The sequence below is a fragment of the Hetaerina americana genome, unplaced genomic scaffold, assembly GCF_022747635.1.
Source record: "Hetaerina americana unplaced genomic scaffold, ioHetAmer1.1.p SCAF_44, whole genome shotgun sequence".
NCBI classification, from domain to species: Eukaryota; Metazoa; Arthropoda; class Insecta; order Odonata; family Calopterygidae; genus Hetaerina; species Hetaerina americana.
In genome coordinates, this window is record NW_027287030.1 from 2,787,166 (window position 1) to 2,806,719 (window position 19,554).

The following is a 19,554-nucleotide window of genomic DNA, read 5'->3' on the forward strand; positions in this document are numbered from 1 at the left end:
ATAAGTATAATAATTGACTTGATCCAATTAATTTATTCATTCATGCATTCAAAACTTCACAAATTGCAGCACATCCCAAACTCTTGTTAAGACTTAGCCAGAGCAATTAAATGATACGGGTAATCTTGTGTTAAACTGCCAACTTTCACATCTATTTCCATATGCCAGCTATATGGATTCATAGAAAAGTAAAGTGAACCAGGCTATACCTGTTTTAATCATCAAATTTCCTGACTCCACATTCTTTGAGTGAAATTTTAATGGCCAATACAACACGCCCATTAAGTGTTGGAATTCCTAACATTTTCCATTCAGACCTTCCTAAAAAACCCGAAACAATGTGAATCAACCAATGCTGTCGCATTAACGAAAAGAATACTGCATAAATTAAACATAAGGTGAAGATAAAACTGCAGCGCCTAAATGATATAAAACCTATCTTAAACTAATACAAATTTAGTTAAGATTAACTGACATATTTTGGCATGAATTCAAGAGATATTAGATCTTCATATAAGACCTTAACTGCATATTTTTAGGATTATTCTCTAAGATGGTGAATCTTCAGTAATTTTTTTGAGTAGGATTGATGCACAAACACCTAGACTAAAATAAATAAATTGCAACACTTAACTATGTACAATCAAAAATTCAGAAATTATACTAAGTATTTTCCTCTTGGACTACTGCCTATTGGAGGATCAAAATAAATACAATCATTTTCATCTGCTGTTGTTTCAGTATCCGATTTCAGCTGCTGACTTTTTTCCTCTCACTATCTTCCTTCTCTAGAATTTCAGTACTGTCGGGCATCGGTAAGTATGACACTCCTTCAATTTGTAGTTTAGGAAATATATCTTCCAGCAGTAAGCATACCAATTCAACATTTTCATCCCTAGCATCATTGGAGATAATTAACTTTTCTAATTTGCTGTAAAGAAGAAGAAAAGAAAACATTTTCAGAACGTTGCCAAGTCATTAGGTTACATATGCTAATTGTACACAAAGCAAGTGAGATTTGAATCAAAGTTTTACAAGAGAAAATCTTAAGCATTAATGCCTAAGGTTTTCTTTTAGCAATTCCAAACCTAAATGTTGCATTGGATAGTTTTAAGTCATTGCTGGAATGGAATAACAGATGGTTTTTCACCATAGTGCATTGTGGAAATAACTTGAATGCTTCCACTTCTGACACAATTTCTGCAAATGCACATTTAAGACATTAGTAGTTAGATTATGCACGTAGCTGAATTACAGGGTCTGCCCCAAATATAAGTAGTATGATTTTTCCCACGAATGTGGATAGCTGGAATGGGGCAATCATAGTGGGAGATCTTGGAGAAGCAATGCGACTGTAGCAGTTGACTGTGGGCCATCACAGGGTGCAAATGGAAGCTAGACTGGATCCCTGTCAGAGAGTTGGATCACGAATTCAAAAGTACCATGTTTCGTGGAGCAATGATACACGATAAAATTTTGAGCTAGGCAGAGAGAATAGGTTTCAGGAGATAAAGCAATGTCCCAAGGAGTGATTTTCCACTGGCACAGAATGAATGTTCCAGGAGAGTAGAGAGGAGGTTGATGACGAGGATGCCCTGAACTTCCAACAATGATAAAGTGTGACAAAAATGTCCATCAAGTGTATTCTGATCCATGCCTGAGTATCTGAATGTGAGCATAAGAGTGAAATATTCCAAAAACTGAATTCTTATAGAATATTGCTAATAGAATATATCTTATAGAATAGCCATGAGTAAGGTGTGTGCCAAGGTGCAATCAGAAGATTAGAAGGCTGCTCATGAGACAATCTAACATGAATTCTTATTACGCGAGAAAGTGACTCAAGTTTTTAAAAATAACATGGCTACAGGAGTTATTTGTTCCCAATGATAAAAATTAGTTTGAAAGGCAACCATTTTGGAATGCTGGGTGAGGCCAAGAGGTTCCAGTCGACCCCTTCCAGGAAGCATACTGCACTGGCAGAGGTTCTGGCTTCGGTATGTCTTGGCACAAGGCTGCTATTTTGCAGAATTTAGCACATTATACTTTGATCTGCAGTAATTTCTTCCCCTGGATTTATTCTACTTATTTTTGGGACAGACCATGCACCAAACTAAATTTGTTTTGTATCAAGTGCAATTTCTCTACAACAAAGTTTCACATACTTTTCAAATTGCTGAACTAGAATTGACTTTTTAATAAGAATCTCCCATGGCATTCTTTTCTGGGAATCTTTAGTTAATTAATTACTAAAGGTCTTTTTGATTCAAAAAGAGGTAAGCTGGAATATGGAAGGGTATTTACAAGTAAGTTGGAGGTCCCCTATTGTACTCCATTTAATTCTCTGCTGAAAAAACCAAATGCTTTAACAGTACCATGGATGTTTACTGTTAGTCTCTTAAAATATAATCAACATTTGCTAGAATGGTGATGCCCAACTATATCACAAATACCCAGAGTAATTGAATACGGATCGCACACACCATAGACTGAGGACCAAAATAGCTACGAGAACAAAAATATAAAACCCTCTTACCAAATGCATTACATTCACTGAAACTATACCAATGTTTTAAGATTCGAGTGGAAATATTTTACTAGTTTAGTACAACTATACCTCAGATGAATTTTTGGCTAAGTGCAAAAGAGTTGTTAAAATATAGAGTATTCTTTTCCTTCGTATTTTTTTTCTGTTTTTGCATTGTGTAATATCCATCATGCTTATGACCAATATGACCTTCTGAGAAACCTATACCTAAATTTGTTTATTCACGACCCATGGTAAATAAATATATGTTACTGTACATTTATAATATTTCCAATGAGTCAGGCCGCTCCTTGTAAAATTATAATTCTTGTTTCTTAAAACTTTACAACTTAATTCATGGAAATGTACGTGAATGTACATTTTTCTACAAATAAATAGAATTTTTCATAATGATAGGAGGAGAACATAGCATATCATGCAAGTTACGTGAAAGGATAAGTATGGGAAAAATATTATTAAATAAGAAGATGAAAAATCTATAATTTATCTTTCATTTATTATTACATTTGGGTAGCCCCTGAAAAAAAAATGTTTCATTCATTTTATCTTATAATACTACTGATGCACGGACTAATCACTGCTATAACTTAAAACTTTGCTAAACATCACGTAACATCCATCTAAAAATTTTCTCAAATGGTAGACTACCAAATAATACTGATGATACATTGACAAATTCAACATGATCAGACTTTCGTCATTTAGAGAAAATTGCACCCTCTTTCCCATCTCGAAATTAGTAAGGAGTTTTTCTCTAATTTTCATTAACTTCCACGTGAAAGCAACAATGTGTAAGGCACCAACAATTCACGTGCATGCACCGATAAGGCAAAGATTTTGAATGTAAATCTGCTGATGTCTAATTAAGCTGAGGTTCTTACAAAACTACAACGATGAAATGTACAATTCTACCAAAAATATTCTTAGAACTATCATTGTAAATGCAATCAGTTAATCCCTTTCGGGGAAAGTTCTCAGTAGTCCCACAGCATATTTCAGCTTGTGATAACAAAGGCTGATGAAACATGAAAATGTTATTATATAAAAGGCCCAACATTCCAGGTACAGAAAAACATACTAATTACAGTTGTATTTAAAAAGTAATATGTACTCCATTGCTTTACAAGGCTACCGCCACTCCCATTGGTGAATACCTTCCAATGGCAGTCAATTCTATGATTTCCTTCAGCAATTAAAAATTGGCAATTTTCCACAAAATAATTTACTTTTTTAATATATTTCTAATTTTAAACTTATTTTGTGGAAAATTGCCAATTTTTAATTAATTATGATATTCCACCAAATGACGCCCTAAATGTCTCTTTTTATCTCCTTCAGTGACCACTCTAAGGAGATTTAACTCTTGTCAACTATTTGTAATTAAATATTTAAGCACTGTGAAAAGGAGTAATAGAAAGACATGAAGAAGATGATTAAAAATGAGAAGAATGTAGGGAATAGAAGCATTACCAATCTTTCCTGTGACTTTCAATGACGGTGAGATAAAATGAACTCCAACGGTTGTCACCATTTAAAACACCAAGCAACCTTAAACAAAATTTCAAAGAAACCACGGGAGATGCCGCAACAGTAACTTTTGATGGAGTCATCTGCTAATGAGCATTTCAATGCAACAATTTCAGCGTAAAAATCAGGAGGAGGAGGTTTAGGAGGACACCTCGATAGCTTAACTGGCTAAAGCACTCAACCAGACATTAAGGGATCCGGGTTTGAATCCTGGTCAAGGCAATGGAATGATTTTTACACTCTGAAATTGTTGCCTTATAAGAAATGTTTATCCAGGACCTTGCTATGAGATTTGTAGTCGTACTTCAAAGTCTCATTTGGATGTCTCAGTCCAGTGATCCAAACTTAACTAATGGTGTCAATGCAACCTGGATCGCTATCAGCTGCTGGGCTTAGTATTGGGTGAGCAGCCCTCCCTTACCTATCAAACCAACCTTCTGGTCAATAAGTGTGTTACTTTAAACTATTACAGACACTGAGTTACATTTATCATATCTATTTAGGCCATACAACTCTGAACTAACTATGGTCTAATGAAGTCGAATTCTCCTGATGGATGAGATCTATGACACAGGAGGAAGGGGATGCACTTTTTCTGATGACCTATGGAACAAAACTGGTCAGCGTGGTCAAGTCACCAAAGTAGAGTACCTCAGAAGAGGGTAAAAGCCTATACAGCATCTGTTCCTTAACAAGGCATATTAAAACTCATCTGACCACAGCACTATCTAAGGGATGTTGTCAAATCAGAAACATTTTAGAAGAATGTAATGAGAAACCAACACAACTGAATGTACAGTGAAATTGCAATGGAAGCAATGAATATCTAAATGATTCCTGGCAAATAGAGGGTGTACTTTTGATTTTTGTTAACTGTTTTTTGATAAGATAGATTGCTGTTGTAGGAGAGATCATTTAAAGATCCATGAAGATCATTATTATTATAGCTATATTGAAGATATTTATATTATTATTGAAGATATGAAGTACATATGAAGACAAGAAGGTAATATATTGTTGAAGATATGAAGAGGTTAGAGAAACAAAACACAAGAAACAGAGGAAGGAAGAAGAATTAAATTGGCTGGGTAAGAAATGAATCAGAGAGATTGCAGTGATAATGCCTGTTCATAAGAGACAAGTAGTATGGGATAGCTGAAGTATTGAACTGAAAATTGGGTAATAGGGTAGCACACAAAAGAGCAGATATGTAATAGAATATCTACTCTTTATATAAAGAATAGGAATACATATATTCACTATTACAATTTATTTAAATGATTACCAAAACAACTGAGTCGAAAAAGGATGAACTTACTTGAACAGCACGAATCTCTTTCCCCATATATTTTGTACATAAAAACGCTGCAAAACTTATACAGGTTATAATTTGGACAGAGAACAAGCTCAATTTATCATTTCCAGATTATATTTTATCATGGACAATAATATATAATGGATAATAATATCAGGTCAATAATTTCATTAAGCTTGTATTGTTTGTGAAAAGTTTAGTATGACTGTGATGTTGTGTTCATTTGGCATAGAACACTATTAAAAATTGTACAAAACAATAATATAGCTTGAGTTCCAATTTGAAGAATTCCATAGAATTTGAGTTCTTGAATTTGTGGATTTTTAGCAATCATCTACACAGTCTGTTCAAAAAAGAAAGATCATATTTTTCTATTCCCATAATTTTAAGCGCAAAGAAATGGAATTTAGTAATATTGCCCAGAAAGCTGTAGTCGTAGGCTTCAGAGGAAAATATGAATGAGGAAAGGGAGATGGGTACAACAGAAGAAACAAGGCAACATTTCACAAGGCTATTGGAAGTCTAAAACAAAACTAGAGAAACAGTAAATAGGATTTTTTATCAAGTAATCTAACGGTTAATGTAGGTTTTGGCTGGACACAACTACCGAGTAAATATGTTGTTTCTCCTAAAAAAAAACAATCCCACATCCTACTTTACAACAAGCCCCTCTTCATCTCTGTGTAATTGCTTCCTCCCTTTATCCCCTCCAACATCCCAACCCTATTCCTGCTCTTTCCTCATTTGCCAAACAATCTCCCCTCCATTAGGCTTCAACATCCTACTGCCGATCAATATGCCATTCATCCATTTTTCCTGCCTCCTTATGATTTCTCCCAAAAATCCTCTCCACTCGCCCACCAAACCCTTGTTTTCCTTTCTGTTCATTTCACCTTCTCTATTCTTCTCCACACCCACATTTCAAAAGCCCACCCAATCAGTGTTAGTTCCTATTCCAAAAAAGGTAAAGGCTACATCATGTTAGGAATACAGAACTATAAGTTTGATTTAACATGCAGCTTAAGAGGTTCTCAGGATGACCAACGAGAGGATGAGGAGCAGGGCAAATGATTGCTTAAGGGATGACAGTTCAGGTTTATGAAGGGCAGAGGCATGCGTGATGCCATTGCAGTAATGAGGCCACTGATGGAGTGAAACATAGGATACAATTTCAAAAAGGTATTTGATTGAGTGAATTGGAAAAAATTAATGAATATATTGCAGAAAATAGGAAAATTTGGAATGAAAGGAGACTAATCCTCAACATGTTCATGTCTCAAACTGCTCAGGTACGAGTGGGGGCCAGAGAGTCTGGATGGACAGTGTTAGGAAGAAGAGTAATGCAAGGTTGTCTATTATTTCTGTACTGTTCAACATATATGTGGAGGATATGATTAAAGAGGCATGGGAAGAACTGGAGATAGGAATGAAAGCCAGCCAGGGGGATTCATAGAAACAGCTAGGTTTGCAAATGATATAAATATATACTACCTTGATCAAAAAGTTCCCGGAATAACCACCGTGTGGCGCTCCCATCGTTCCGATTTGAGTTCTGTTTTTTTTGTTAAATTGGTACATCTGTTGTTGATATTCCCTTTAAATCTTAGTGTCATAACTTGACATTTGCAAAAGTTACGTAGCCAAGAGTACATCTATCTCTGTGTGTGTTGGCGATTTTTTACAATTTCAGAAATGGATTTAAATTTGCAACAACGAACTTGTATTAAATTTTGCGTAAAAAACGGATTTAGTGGCGCACGGACGTTGGAAATGTTGGAAAAGTGTTTCGGCAACGATTCTCTAAAAAAAACGGTCGTTTACCAGTGGCACGAGCGGTTCAGAAGTGGTCGTGAGTCAATCGAAGATGATGAACGCAGTGGCAGACCATCGACATCGAAAGTCGGTGAAAAAATTGATAAAGTAAAAGAAATGTTGGTCAATAACCGCAAATTAACCATCAGAGAAATAGCGGAGGACTTGAACATTGCCTATGGATCCGCCCAAGACATTGTGGTTAATGATTTGATTAGCAGCAAAGTTGGTGCCAAAAGACCTCAATTTCATGCAAAAAAGAGACCGTGTTGACGTCGCAAAAGACATGATTTGCGAGGCTGAATCCGATCCCACATTCATCAAAAGGATCATTACTGGAGACGAGACGTGGGTTTATGAGTACGACACGCAATCCAGACATCAGGCAAGTGAATGGCGTTCACCAAATGAGCCGAGACCAAAAAAACCACGTCGTTTTCAGTCAAAAAAGAAGGCAATGCTGACGGTTTTCATGGATTACAACGGTGTAGTGCATCATGAATTTTTGCCAGAAGGCCAGACAGTAAACAAAGAGTATTATTTGGGCGTTATGAGACGTTTGCGTGAAGCAATTCGCCGAAAGAGACCAGAAATGTGGGCAGAAAACTCGTGGATTTTGCACCATGATAACGCACCGTCGCACAGTGCTATCATTATTCGTAATTTTTTGACGAAAAATGCAACAAATACCATCCAACAGCCACCGAATTCACCTGATTTGGCTCCCTGTGACTTCTTTCTGTTCAATCGAGTTAAAAAACCATTACGGGGAACGCGTTTTAGCAGCCGAGAGGAAGTAATGGAAAAATCGCAGGAAGCACTGATGGACATACCGAAAACCGAATATAAAAAATGTTTCGAGGATTGGATCAAGCGCTGGCATAAGTGTGTTGCAGTCGATGGGGATTACTTTGAAGGGGACAATATAGATTTAGATGAATAAACTTGTATTTTTAATTTTCTGAATAAATTCCGGGAAATTTTTGATCAAGGTAGTATGTTGAATAGGTATAGTGAAATTTGACATCCTTGACTTAATCCTTTTCTAATCTTTACTACTTTCTCACATCCCTTCATTTCCATTAAAGTACTTTGGTTCCAGTAGAACTGAAATATAATCTTCCTGTTGTTGTAGTCTATTCCTTTTTTCCTCATGGTTCCACATCGACAGTATGGAAGGCTTTTTCCAAATCAATGACAGTAAGGAAAACTTTCCTGTTCATTTCTAGCCTTCTCTCTAGGATCAAACACAGTGCCAGTATAGCAACTCTCATTCCTTCATCTTCCTGGAAACCAAATTGATCTTCTCAAATATTTTCCTCTACTTTCTTTTTCATTCTGTTCCCTATTGTATGTAAAAGAACCTAGCAAGCGTGTGACAGAATAGCAATTGTTCAGCAGTTCTTTCATTCAATTGCTTTCACTGCTTTCGGTATCATAAAAGTTCTTAAAGTATCTCCCCATTTCCATAACATGCATGGACTATTTTTAAGTCTTTCTTTTATTTTATTTCCAAGGTTTTCTTTAGTATCTCAGCCAATACATTATCCAAACCTGTCATTTTTCCAGCATTTAGCTTTTGGAGGGCATGCTCAAATTCCCTCTTCGTACATGGGGGCTCACTTTCTGTTCCTGCATTTTCTCTAAATTCAATATTATTTGCTCTTATAGCTTATCTTTGCCACGGTATAACTACTCTATATATTCTTTCCACCGTTCGCACACGTCTTCATTATCTACAACCAAGCTTCCCTCTTTGTTATAAAACCCTGCTGACCTCATTCTCAGTTGATAATGTAGAGGTTTGATTTTCTGATTGGTTAGATCTTGTTTTCCTGCTTGGATATGTTCTTCTATTTCCTTCACCCATAGTTTCCGTTCTTTTATTCTTTACTCTCCTATATTCTTCCATATCCCTCTTTGCTTATGAAGTACACAAAACATGCTTCATTTTAATATGACATGAACACAGTATTATATTAAAATTATAAAAATCATATATTTAAACCCTGTTATAGTTCAAAGGTGTTACTGTACAGAACATGACATTTTTGTTTCCATTGTCCATGATTGTTTCGCACATAAACCCACTAGGGGATAGACACATTAAAAGAGTGGACGTTGTTGTCATATAATGTCAAGAGAAAGGAGGATCTCAGGAAAGTGAAGCATATGTACATGTATTTCATGGGGCAACCCTGACTGGAAAAAAAATTTTTGGCATTTAGATGAAAAGGGATGAGGAGAGGCCTCCTTTTTTTATCTAACCTGAGGAAGGAATGTATCACGGAATGAGAGAAGGAAAAAAAAGGGTAATTAGGAGAAGTGCTGGGATTTCATTTCTTTTCCAACTCATGTGATGGTCACACTTGCATTCTTCCCCTCCATCCTATAAACCTTCTAAAGAACAACTTTTACTACAGCGAAATTTGACAAATACAACTCATAAACCTGAAACATTTTGAATGCATGAGTACTGTACCCCCAGACTAAAATAATATATGGCAGGATGTGCTGTGGTCTCTACACAAGTGATTTTTTTTTCATTTTGGCAAAATATTCAACTTTCTTTGTAGGAAAAAATTTTATAAACTGTTTGTTTTCATATGTAAATCCATCCCCTTGAGATTTTTCTTGACTAGCCACTCTTGACCAGAAACAACATTGCACACCACCTTACAATATTTCCTTTTCTGAAACACTAATCATACCCTTTAATAAGACAGTCTCCAAGATAACCCCAAAATTTTGAATATTTAAGGCGATGGAAAGTCTATCATCACCATCCACTCTGATTATCTATGAGGATATATGTAAATGGGAAAACTTAGGTTGTTAATAAAGAGAGGTTTATTCAACATTACTTTTGAAAAAAAATGCAGAAACTCTTAACAAATTTGGAGTTTCCAATGGTTTCACATATATTTGTTTATTAAAAGACTTTATTGGGGCGAAATTGCCACTTCATAGTCCCCTTCTCCATCTAACCCTTGTCCATAAAAGATAATTACAAACAGCCAAGCCTTACGTAGAGGAAAACCCACCTAAGTGGGAATCGAACCCGTGACCTCTAGTCCACAGGTGAGGACGTTAACCTGCCGCCACCGGAGCCAGCTAGGAAAGGAAATCTCTGACTTAAGTTCTAATCAAATGAGAGTCTTGAGGACTCCTGATATTTTTAATCTTTGTTCTTGAATGCATGCATTCATGATACTAAATTCAAAGGGAGAGTTATTCTACAGGGCACATTTCAATTCAACAATTGAAATGGGATTTTCGAAGCACCTAGGCACAGCTTTTGCAACTAATTTTTCTTCCCTAAATCCTATTCCTTTTTCCTTAGCCTTGGTCCTAGCACCAATCTCTCCAATCCCCACCATTTGAAGGAGAAGCATTGCCGAAAAGTGAAAACTGTAGCCTGCAACTCTTTATCTCCAGACTTTAACTGCTTCCAGCATCTAAGACACCTCCAGGGAGTCATGACTATAAGGGAAGCTGATTATGAGATAGAGACAGCAAGAAACTTCTTCCTTTCATTTGCCTTCAAAGATTTCAGTTTGGAAAACGTTTGGTGCTCAATTAAAAGTCATCAACCCAAAGGAATCTATGAGTGAAAATTTAACAGGCTGTTGTACGACAAAGATAGTTCAACAGTAAAACTTATTAGAGATTAAATGGGGGATCGAGATGGTGCAGTGGCTAACGTACTGGTTTCTCACCCAGAGGGCCCAGGTTTGAATCCCAGTGGCAGCAGATATTTTTCAAGGGTATCTCGATCCCTACTTGAGGTGCTCTGTGGAGAGCACTTTGAGTGAGCACGCCATCGGTCGGATAGGGCATTAAGCTGAGCACCCCTTGGCACCTTTCGTTACAAGTAGGCTAACGCAGACGCCGGGTTTCTCTCCACCCTTCATCCTTTCCTGTCCATCCATAATGGTGCAAATGAGCTCAGCTGTCGGTTGCCTCCTCAAAGCACTACTACTAGAGATCGAAAAGATAGATTTAAGATGTCATTTTTCCCACAAATGACAAGGGATCAGAATGGTGCCCAACTCCACTACGGCCGAGCATCAATGATCCTCACTTCCAACTAGTGTTCAATTCTGTTCTTCAGCTCTAACTATCATGGCATGGCTTAGACCCTACTTGTACTCTCAAAATCTGCCTCGCCATTAAACAAAAAATGCTGCTGGCTCTGCATAAACTGATTCAAATTTGCATCATACCTTCATTCCATTCCGAGTATTATCATTAATAACAATGAGATGCTAATTAAAGATGTACATGATATTATTCACGGATCTAAAAAAAGACTTCAGAGAGGAGGAATTTTTTTAATTCAAAAATTAGCGTAATAAATACCAATAATATGGACCCATTTCTTTAAGGTAAAAGCCAAGTTACAAGCCCGCTTAAAGCAGTGATAAATGTTAATATCAAAATTTTTCATTCACATTAGGTGAATTTTAACCATTTGTCACAACAGATTGCTATTAATGGGAAATACATACCTACCTGTATGACCAATCAAGGAATATTACATTTCTAGCTCATGTTAGAGAAATAATACTGCAGATTCTTTCATGCCCAGCTGCAAAACCCATAGCTTGTAAAATATGCACATGTGATTTCTTAGGAATCAATAGTCAAGAGATCAATGTCATCAAAGTGATCCTTAACTTAAAGCATTTTGAATCACAACCTATGATGTAGATAGAAAGAGGTCTTTATTTGGGCGAAATTGAGACCTAATGGTTCCTTCTTCCATTTAACCCATTGTAGATTTCAGAGGTGAAACAGATTTTATACATACTTGTTGTATGGCATTAGTAGGTCCATTATGAAGAAATAAAATCTCTTACAGCAAGGCTATAAGAGCTCTATAAAACCCTGTTTTTTTATTAAAAATAAGCTTAAATAATAATAATATATCCCCGAGAGTTCATGATGATGTCACAAATAACTAAGAAATTGGGTTTATAAACCCAGAAGGATAGCCCTATATTGTGGCATAAGTGTATATTACACATACACACACAAATATATATGTATATATAAACATTTTACAAGACATTTCGAATGTTTTTAACAATGAAGTAAATTACACCCTTAAACTATATTATGACAAACTAATGGAAATGTATTTACAAAAAATTAAAAATGCCATAAATAGTTTATTCTAAAGCTACAAAATACCAACAGAATGGCATTAAATCTCCATGATATCTCACCTGAATCGATACAACGTTGATAGTCCTCTTGCTGTAACTTTTGGGCAATTTCTAATATCAAGATATTCTAAACTATCTCGATATGCACCACTTATTCGGTCTAAACACCAATCGTCAAAGTTTGGACATCCCTCAACGCTGAGCCACTTTATTTTATATAAGTCCACTACATATAATAATAAAGGTAATGTTTTAATACTAGTCTCTACAAAAGCAACACAAATGCGGTCAGAATCACAAATTTAAAGTTTAATTCGTACTCACAAATGTTACCTAGACCTTCATAATGAATGGTCATCTTAGAGGCATCAATAGCTTCAATGCAATACGCAGCATCATAAAACTGTGGAAGATCATATTCCTCATTCTCATCTTGACGAACCCATTGATTGTTTCCAAAAAACCGCACAGCACCCCCTCGATGTACAATGAAGTGTGCAGCAGCTAAATCACCTCCTAGTATCTGATGGCGTTCAGGGATGAACCTTAAAAAATTTTCTAGTCAGAGACTTCACTGAGAACCTATCACAAAAAATCCATAACATACAATTTTGGATTACTGAGAAATAAAGATCATTACTAAAGCAAAAGAGCAAAACCCTCACCATACCAGCACGATACCCTGATGATTAGGACTTTTAATGCTCATTGCCAATAAAGAGTGCAATTACAACAAAATCAGGTGTTCATAATTCAAGCTGCCCGGTTCGTCCGGGCATAGTCATGGTCTCATCTGAGGCCATTTCATCTCCCGTGAGATCAGTGCAATAAATGATCAGGGGAAAATTTAATTAAATGGAGTCCTAGATAATTAACTGTAAAGTTGATATAATAATTGGCATATTTTGTCATCTGAAGTCTTGGATTGTAGTTATTTGTAGCTAGTGGATTCTGTATGAGCGACACAAGGTCTGGTTAATTGACCTGTACTTTGAGAACCGTGATAGTTGTTTTTATCACTGCCTTAACGCTACTTAACGAAAGGGATTTCGTGATGTATTTTATTTGGATACCTATCCGCAATGGCCTTATTTATTATACCGCATACTTGATGAAGCGGCTTGACTTTCCAGAACGACATACAAATTCTAATTACGTTACATGACTTAGATTTCTAGGTGACACCCCAGCTAGGATTGATATTTCAATGACCAAATACATACATCAGGTGAGAACATTTTCCTATTCATACTGAAATCCTATTCTCATCAAAAAGATTTACTACACTGCTTCTTTACTTATTAATTCTAAAACTAATATCTCAATCACCTCTCCTCGAAGATTTCTTTTCTCTCTAGTGTTTTTTTCCACCATTTTTTGATAGTGGAAGGTCGTAAATCAATATCAGACTGAATTAATGTCAGCCATGCGGTACTTGGACCTCTACTATCTTGAAAAAGAGAAAAACCACTTTGCCATTCTGTTTCCTTGTCCTTCCATTGGCTGAAATAAAGAGTACTTTAGTCGATTAAAAGCAAAACATGTAAAATTGTAGGTTGGGTAAATAAGTAGCACGTTACCCTTACGTTCTCCAATTTGATTTAGATTGATTCCCCGAGCAATAATAACATGTATTCGCTAAAATATTACGAACCGACTTCGTATTTAATCTTGCCAATTTTTGAGAGAGCATAATGTATCTTTAATTATAGAAGTTTAAATTTCTTAAGAACAAATATACTTAACTCCCGACACCGAAAATCAAACCTGTAGCCGCATTTCGCTACATATTTAGTTATTCATTTTGAGAACCAGTACGTTAAGACAACCCATCAGCTACAGAGAAAATATTCTCATGAGTAGTGGAGAAAAAGTGAAACTAAGGCGCATGAGGAGCGTCGGTAGCAGAGAGAGAGAGACCAATTTCAAAAATGTTGCCTAAATTTGCTGCGCATTTGGTTCATTGTGCCTAATAATTTAGTTTTAAGATGATCCATACAGACTATTAACTATGTATGACGAGAAGGTTCTTATGCTTGTTCTACAGTATTTCCTTCTTCGTATCTCTAGCGACAAAAAGAATGACATCAATTATGATTACAAGATATCTAGGGCGAATGCCACGAAGGAATTTCGGAAACCGTTAAGCCAATTCAAAAGGATAAGATTAGCGAAAATTTTGAAAGAAAATCTGAAAGCATTTTGGTCGCAAGTCCGAGACGTTCAGGGAAATAAGTCAACCCTTAATTCACCCAAAAATGATAAAGACGGAAGAGTAGCCAGGAGTTTGGAAAACGTTCCTTATTCAATTCCTTTTTTTCAAAGCGTCTTCGCCAATGTCTCACCGAATGTCTCCGATAGCTTCTGCTGCTTATATAATCTGATTGCCAATAATATTTTTGTGTGAGATGTATTTATTACCTTTATCATGATTCATTTATGTAGGGTCTTTAACCTCATAGAAGCTCTTTTCTCCCCGACATAATTCCAGAATATACGTGTAAATTTAGTGGCTCAAGAGTTTAGTAATCATGCTGTCACATGAGTACATGCATTAGTGGGAAGACGTTAGATATGAAAATTGTTTTCCTTTTTTATAAAGAATTTACAATGTCCGGACAACAAGTATCGGGACTGGTTCCAAAACTCAAAGTTGATTGCAGTTATCATTACAATTACTTAATAATCTTCTAAATACATTTCTCCTGCATCAATACACTTACTTCGGTGCTCGTCAGCCGATCGTCAAAAGCACGCTGGAAGTCGGTTTCCGGAATAATGCTGAGAGCCTTCGTCGTCGCCGCTTGAACCGCCTCGGTGGATTCGAACCGATATCCTTTGGGCTCCTTTTGAGCTATCCGTTGAGGTAATTACGCTGTCGAGAAAATTTTCATCTTCCTGGATGCAGTCCAAAATTTCCACCCGCGACAGTTTTTGTTCCTTTCTCAAGACTTTCGGTACCAGCTTCGCGCATACTTTTCTCATCGCAAGATCCTCTGTTACAATGGTGTGGACGGTTCCGACTGAAAGGCCGGTCTCCTCACAGATATGGGCGATGGTTAAATGCCTGTCAGAGTCCAAAACTTTTTTCACTTTGGCCACCTGAGCATCGGTTCGAACGGTCGTCGGGCGTCCGACACGGTGCTCGTCTTCGACGAGCTCCCGGCCTTCCTTAAACATTTTGTGCCACTCAAAAACTCTATTGCGGCTTAAGTCATCATCCCCATAAGCCTGTTTAATGAGTTCAAGGGTCTCCGATGCGGATATCCCTATTTTAATGCAGAACTTCACAGAGTAGCATGGCTTGAAGGTGCGCTCCATGCTGGCGCGGCGACACCACAAACAATCAAAGGTCACAAAAATCCACCTCCTGTCTCAACTCATGCCCGGAGGTGACTGAACTAAAGTGCACCTGAGTGGTGGGAGACCCCTCTACCGAGCCGACCGGTTGGATCCCCATCCACCGCTCCATTGAGGCTACAGCGAACCAGCCACGATACTTATTGCACGGACCCTGTATTGTTTGTAAGCCTCATGTACATCTTTCTTTTGTTCTTGCAGGTGTTTTGAGCATGGATGAGCTGGCTACAGCGCTATTCCTAGTGGAAGTGGATTGTAAATCCGTCAGCTTAAACAAACAGGGCAATGGATAACCAATACAAGATACCCTTACAGTTGGCCATCAGGAATGGGAATCATGTGGATCTCTGGCAATCAGCTCCTGCCCAAATCAGGTCATGGGAGCTCCTCGGAAAGAAAAAGGTTATCCACCCTTCTTTGCAGGATCAGTGGTTAACAACCATAAGAGCACTAATGTTGCTATGGGCTGAACTGAAAATTAAGCAATTCTGGCACCTCAACACAAGAAACCTTAATCAAGTTCCCAAAAATCCCAATTTTTCCATTATTTTTACGCAAAACTGGGAATAATCACATACCCAATACATGCCAGTTCTGGAGAGTATTGAAAACAGCATTAACTATAAATTTGCTTCCAAACCGGACCCAAAGAAATACCATGGATGATGGCTGTGATCTTTTGACAGACTTATCCTCTCTTTTCCATTACATGTTCTACAAAGTACAGGAGAACCAGTTGAGGTTAAAGAAAAGTTGAGGATAAGTAGCAAACAGATATGTTTAGGTGCATATGTGGTTACTCATGTGGTGCAGACATTTCTCAATGTTCATCCTTGTGACCAATGGAGAGCAACCCTCCCAACAGAGCCTAATTTATTACAGGATATCTTTTCATATATTCTTTAAGATGATGGCCTGCAAAAACACTACCTGTTCCTCTGAAGAACTTCTTTATGCTATTGGCCAAGGCATCAGTACAGCTACGGGTGAATTAACACAATTAGGTCACAGGAAAACTTTGTGCGATTTAATAACCCCAATACTGTCTGAAGCAGTTGATTTTCATTTTTCAAATGTCACTTATAGACTTGGTTTTGAGAATTTTTTCTTTCAGTTGCCACTGAAGTGAAGTTATCCATAAAGCAGTTTTGTATGGAGATGAATAAAATGACATAATTGATTATTTTTACATTTGCTGTCTTCAATAACCCTGGTAGTTAATTCACTGTTATTACAAGTATTCAGCTGTAATCATTGATTTTTGTAATGCTGTAATTTAAAGTACTCTCACAGTGATTGCAGTAGTCATAGTCATTTGTTTCATAAATCAGTGAAAATAAAGCTCATCATTCTACTGTTAATTGACCAGATTTCAAATTCATTTCTCATAAGTCCATACTTTTGATGTAATTCTTCTGTATTCTTCTAATGTAAATTAGCCTGGACACAGCTTTCTTTATTGCAGAGCCAGGTGCTAGAAAATAAGGAAGAATCTTTGGAAGATTTTGATGCTACCTACCTAGAATTGGATTTTTTTTGTAAAGATTTGTTGTAAAAATATGCATTTAAATGTGAGGTCCATTTTTTAATTAATAATTTGTGGTTTTTGGATTGAACTTGTATGCAATTCTCCCTTCAATAAATATATAAAGGACAATGCATAATTTTTCTTACCTGTGCACACCACCCAAATTGTTTCTTAATGTTGGGGCTTTACTTTGGTTATAAATTTAAATAAATAATTGAGAAAATTAATAATATATGAATGAAGGTATAGAAAATATGATGAATATACTATATATAAGATGAAATATTAGTTACAGCAAGTCACGTGATGCCAGTGTTGTTTATCAACCAAGAATGTTACCACATCGTAGTTTTGTCTTTAAAGTCTTAACATGGGAGTGGGCAATCCATCATTATAGCCGTCAAAGCCTACCCCATTTTAATATTTTATCTGCACATCTTTCTATTTCAGGTATGGGCGGGCAAGAATAGCTTGGAACATAGTAGGTGATGAAAAGAAACTTGTAAATGAACTTGCAAATGTTCCTTCATGCCATCAATAATCTGTACCTGTCATTATTACTTTATCATTATTACTTTTTATTTGCCCAGAGATCACAATACAAAAACACCAGGTGGGTGGTGTATGCACATGATATGAGGCAGGTCAAAAAGGAGCAAAGACACAGGCTCAATTAAGATACATAAAAGAAATGATGCTCACAGTTACATAATGTTTGGCACAAACCCATGAAAATTGGCTGTAACATGCACATGAAATATCAAATTCAGAAAAATCATTGATCACCAACATGAATCTGACCATGACCATTGATAGAAACTAAAAGTATAAACTTACTGGTCGGAAATATTGTTGAGATATTCATCAAACAACTAGAACATATTGCACTGTAGATATCTTTTTAATTTATGCCTGAATGCAGCAGGTCCCTTTGTATCCTTTATACTTTTGGGTAGTTTGTTACATAAATCTGGTACCCATTTCATTGGGTCCTAATTTCAATGCTTTAGTTATTATTTTCCCATAATGGATCTCATTCCTTCCTCTGGTGTAATGATGATGATAGGCAGAGCGAAGAGAATAGATGCCAATGTTATTTTTTATATATAGAATTAAAAACATAATGTAGATGAATGGGAGTGGTAGCAAATTTAATTCATGGAAAATAGGCCTTGATGGAGCATTGTGAGGTTTCCTGGAGATGATTCTAATAGCTTTGTTTTGCATTTTAAAGATGGTTTGAGAAATAGCAGCTGATCCCAAATATACTGTAGGTTATATTTGAATAAATTTCCCCATATTATAAATTGAGTAATACAGTTTTACTTTCATACAGGTGTCTTAATAAGTAGCAAGTTGAACTGAGTTTATGTTGAAGGGCTTCTACATACATATCCCAAGAAATTTTTGCACACAGAGAAATACCTAGAAATTTACATTCCCTCACATGCTTATTTGATTGGTCATTAATTTTTACCTGCAGGTCTTCTGACACGTTCTTATTGTGTGTAAAGTATACTATTTTACTTTTATTTACATTTAAGTTGAGAAGGTTGTCTGTACACCACTCGTTTATTGCATGTGTGACAGACTTAGATTTTTCCACAAGGCTGGGATATGTTTGTGTTGATATTATTACATTAGTGCCATCAGCATATGCACTGGTATTATTCCATGATTATTTGGTAAGCAGTTGGGTAGGTCATTGATATATACCAGAAAGATGAGTGGCCCAAGGGTTGAGCCTTGCGGAACACCTTTGTTAACTTGGTATGCTTCAGATGAATATTTTGACCCATCAACTGATAACTCTACTTTCTGAGTGCGATTATGAATATAGGACTTCATCCAGTTCAGAGGAATTCCTCTAATTCCTTTTCTATTGAGAATAATTAGTAGTCTATTGTGGTTAACATTATCAAAAGCCTTGGACAAGTCAAAAAACATTCCAAGAGTTTTGCGTTTAGCATCTAATGAATTAAGTATGCTGTTGATTGCCTGACATATGGCAGTTGTGGTAGACCTTTCAGATCTAAATCCATGCTGAGAATTTGAAAGTAGTAAGTTTTTTTCGAGATAAGATGCTATTTGCATATATATGGCTTTTTCGAATATTTTAGTAAATGTATTTTGGATGGCTATTGGTCTGTAGTTGTTCAAATCATTAACACAGCCATGGTTTTTATAAATGGGCACTACTTTTGATTCTTTTAATTGGGATGGGAAAATCCTTTGTATCAAAGATTCGTTAATTAAAAATAAAAGGGGTGCTTTTATGGCTTCAAAACAATGA

At 36.4% G+C, this 19,554-nt stretch overlaps 1 protein-coding gene across 1 annotated transcript; it reads right to left on the minus strand.

Annotated features, from left to right (window-relative positions):
• Positions 1-17: 17 nt before the first annotated feature.
• On the minus strand, positions 18-14,156 carry LOC139692929 (distal membrane-arm assembly complex protein 2). The gene is made up of 5 exons (XM_071591252.1): positions 13,960-14,156; positions 13,703-13,876; positions 12,698-12,918; positions 12,434-12,599; positions 18-931 (listed from the first exon to the last, which is right to left on the minus strand). Exons 1-5 carry the CDS (start codon positions 14,064-14,066, stop codon positions 751-753), a joined length of 849 nt encoding a protein of 282 aa, XP_071447353.1. The 5' UTR covers positions 14,067-14,156; the 3' UTR covers positions 18-750.
• Between the last annotated feature and the right edge of the window lie 5,398 nt (positions 14,157-19,554).

What these genes read in the sequence shown, in the direction of transcription:
- LOC139692929 (XM_071591252.1), bottom strand. Translation starts at nt 14,066, where the DNA reads ATGCTCTCTCAAAAATTGGCAAGATTAAATACGAAGTCGGTTCGTAAT. An exon ending in AAAGAAATCTTCGAGGAGAG is followed by an intron (nt 12,919 to 13,702) that starts GTGATTGAGATA and finishes AAATTTTTTAAG; the next exon opens with GTTCATCCCTGAACGCCATC. An exon ending in TCAACGTTGTATCGATTCAG is followed by an intron (nt 932 to 12,433) that starts GTGAGATATCAT and finishes TCTTCTTTACAG; the next exon opens with CAAATTAGAAAAGTTAATTA.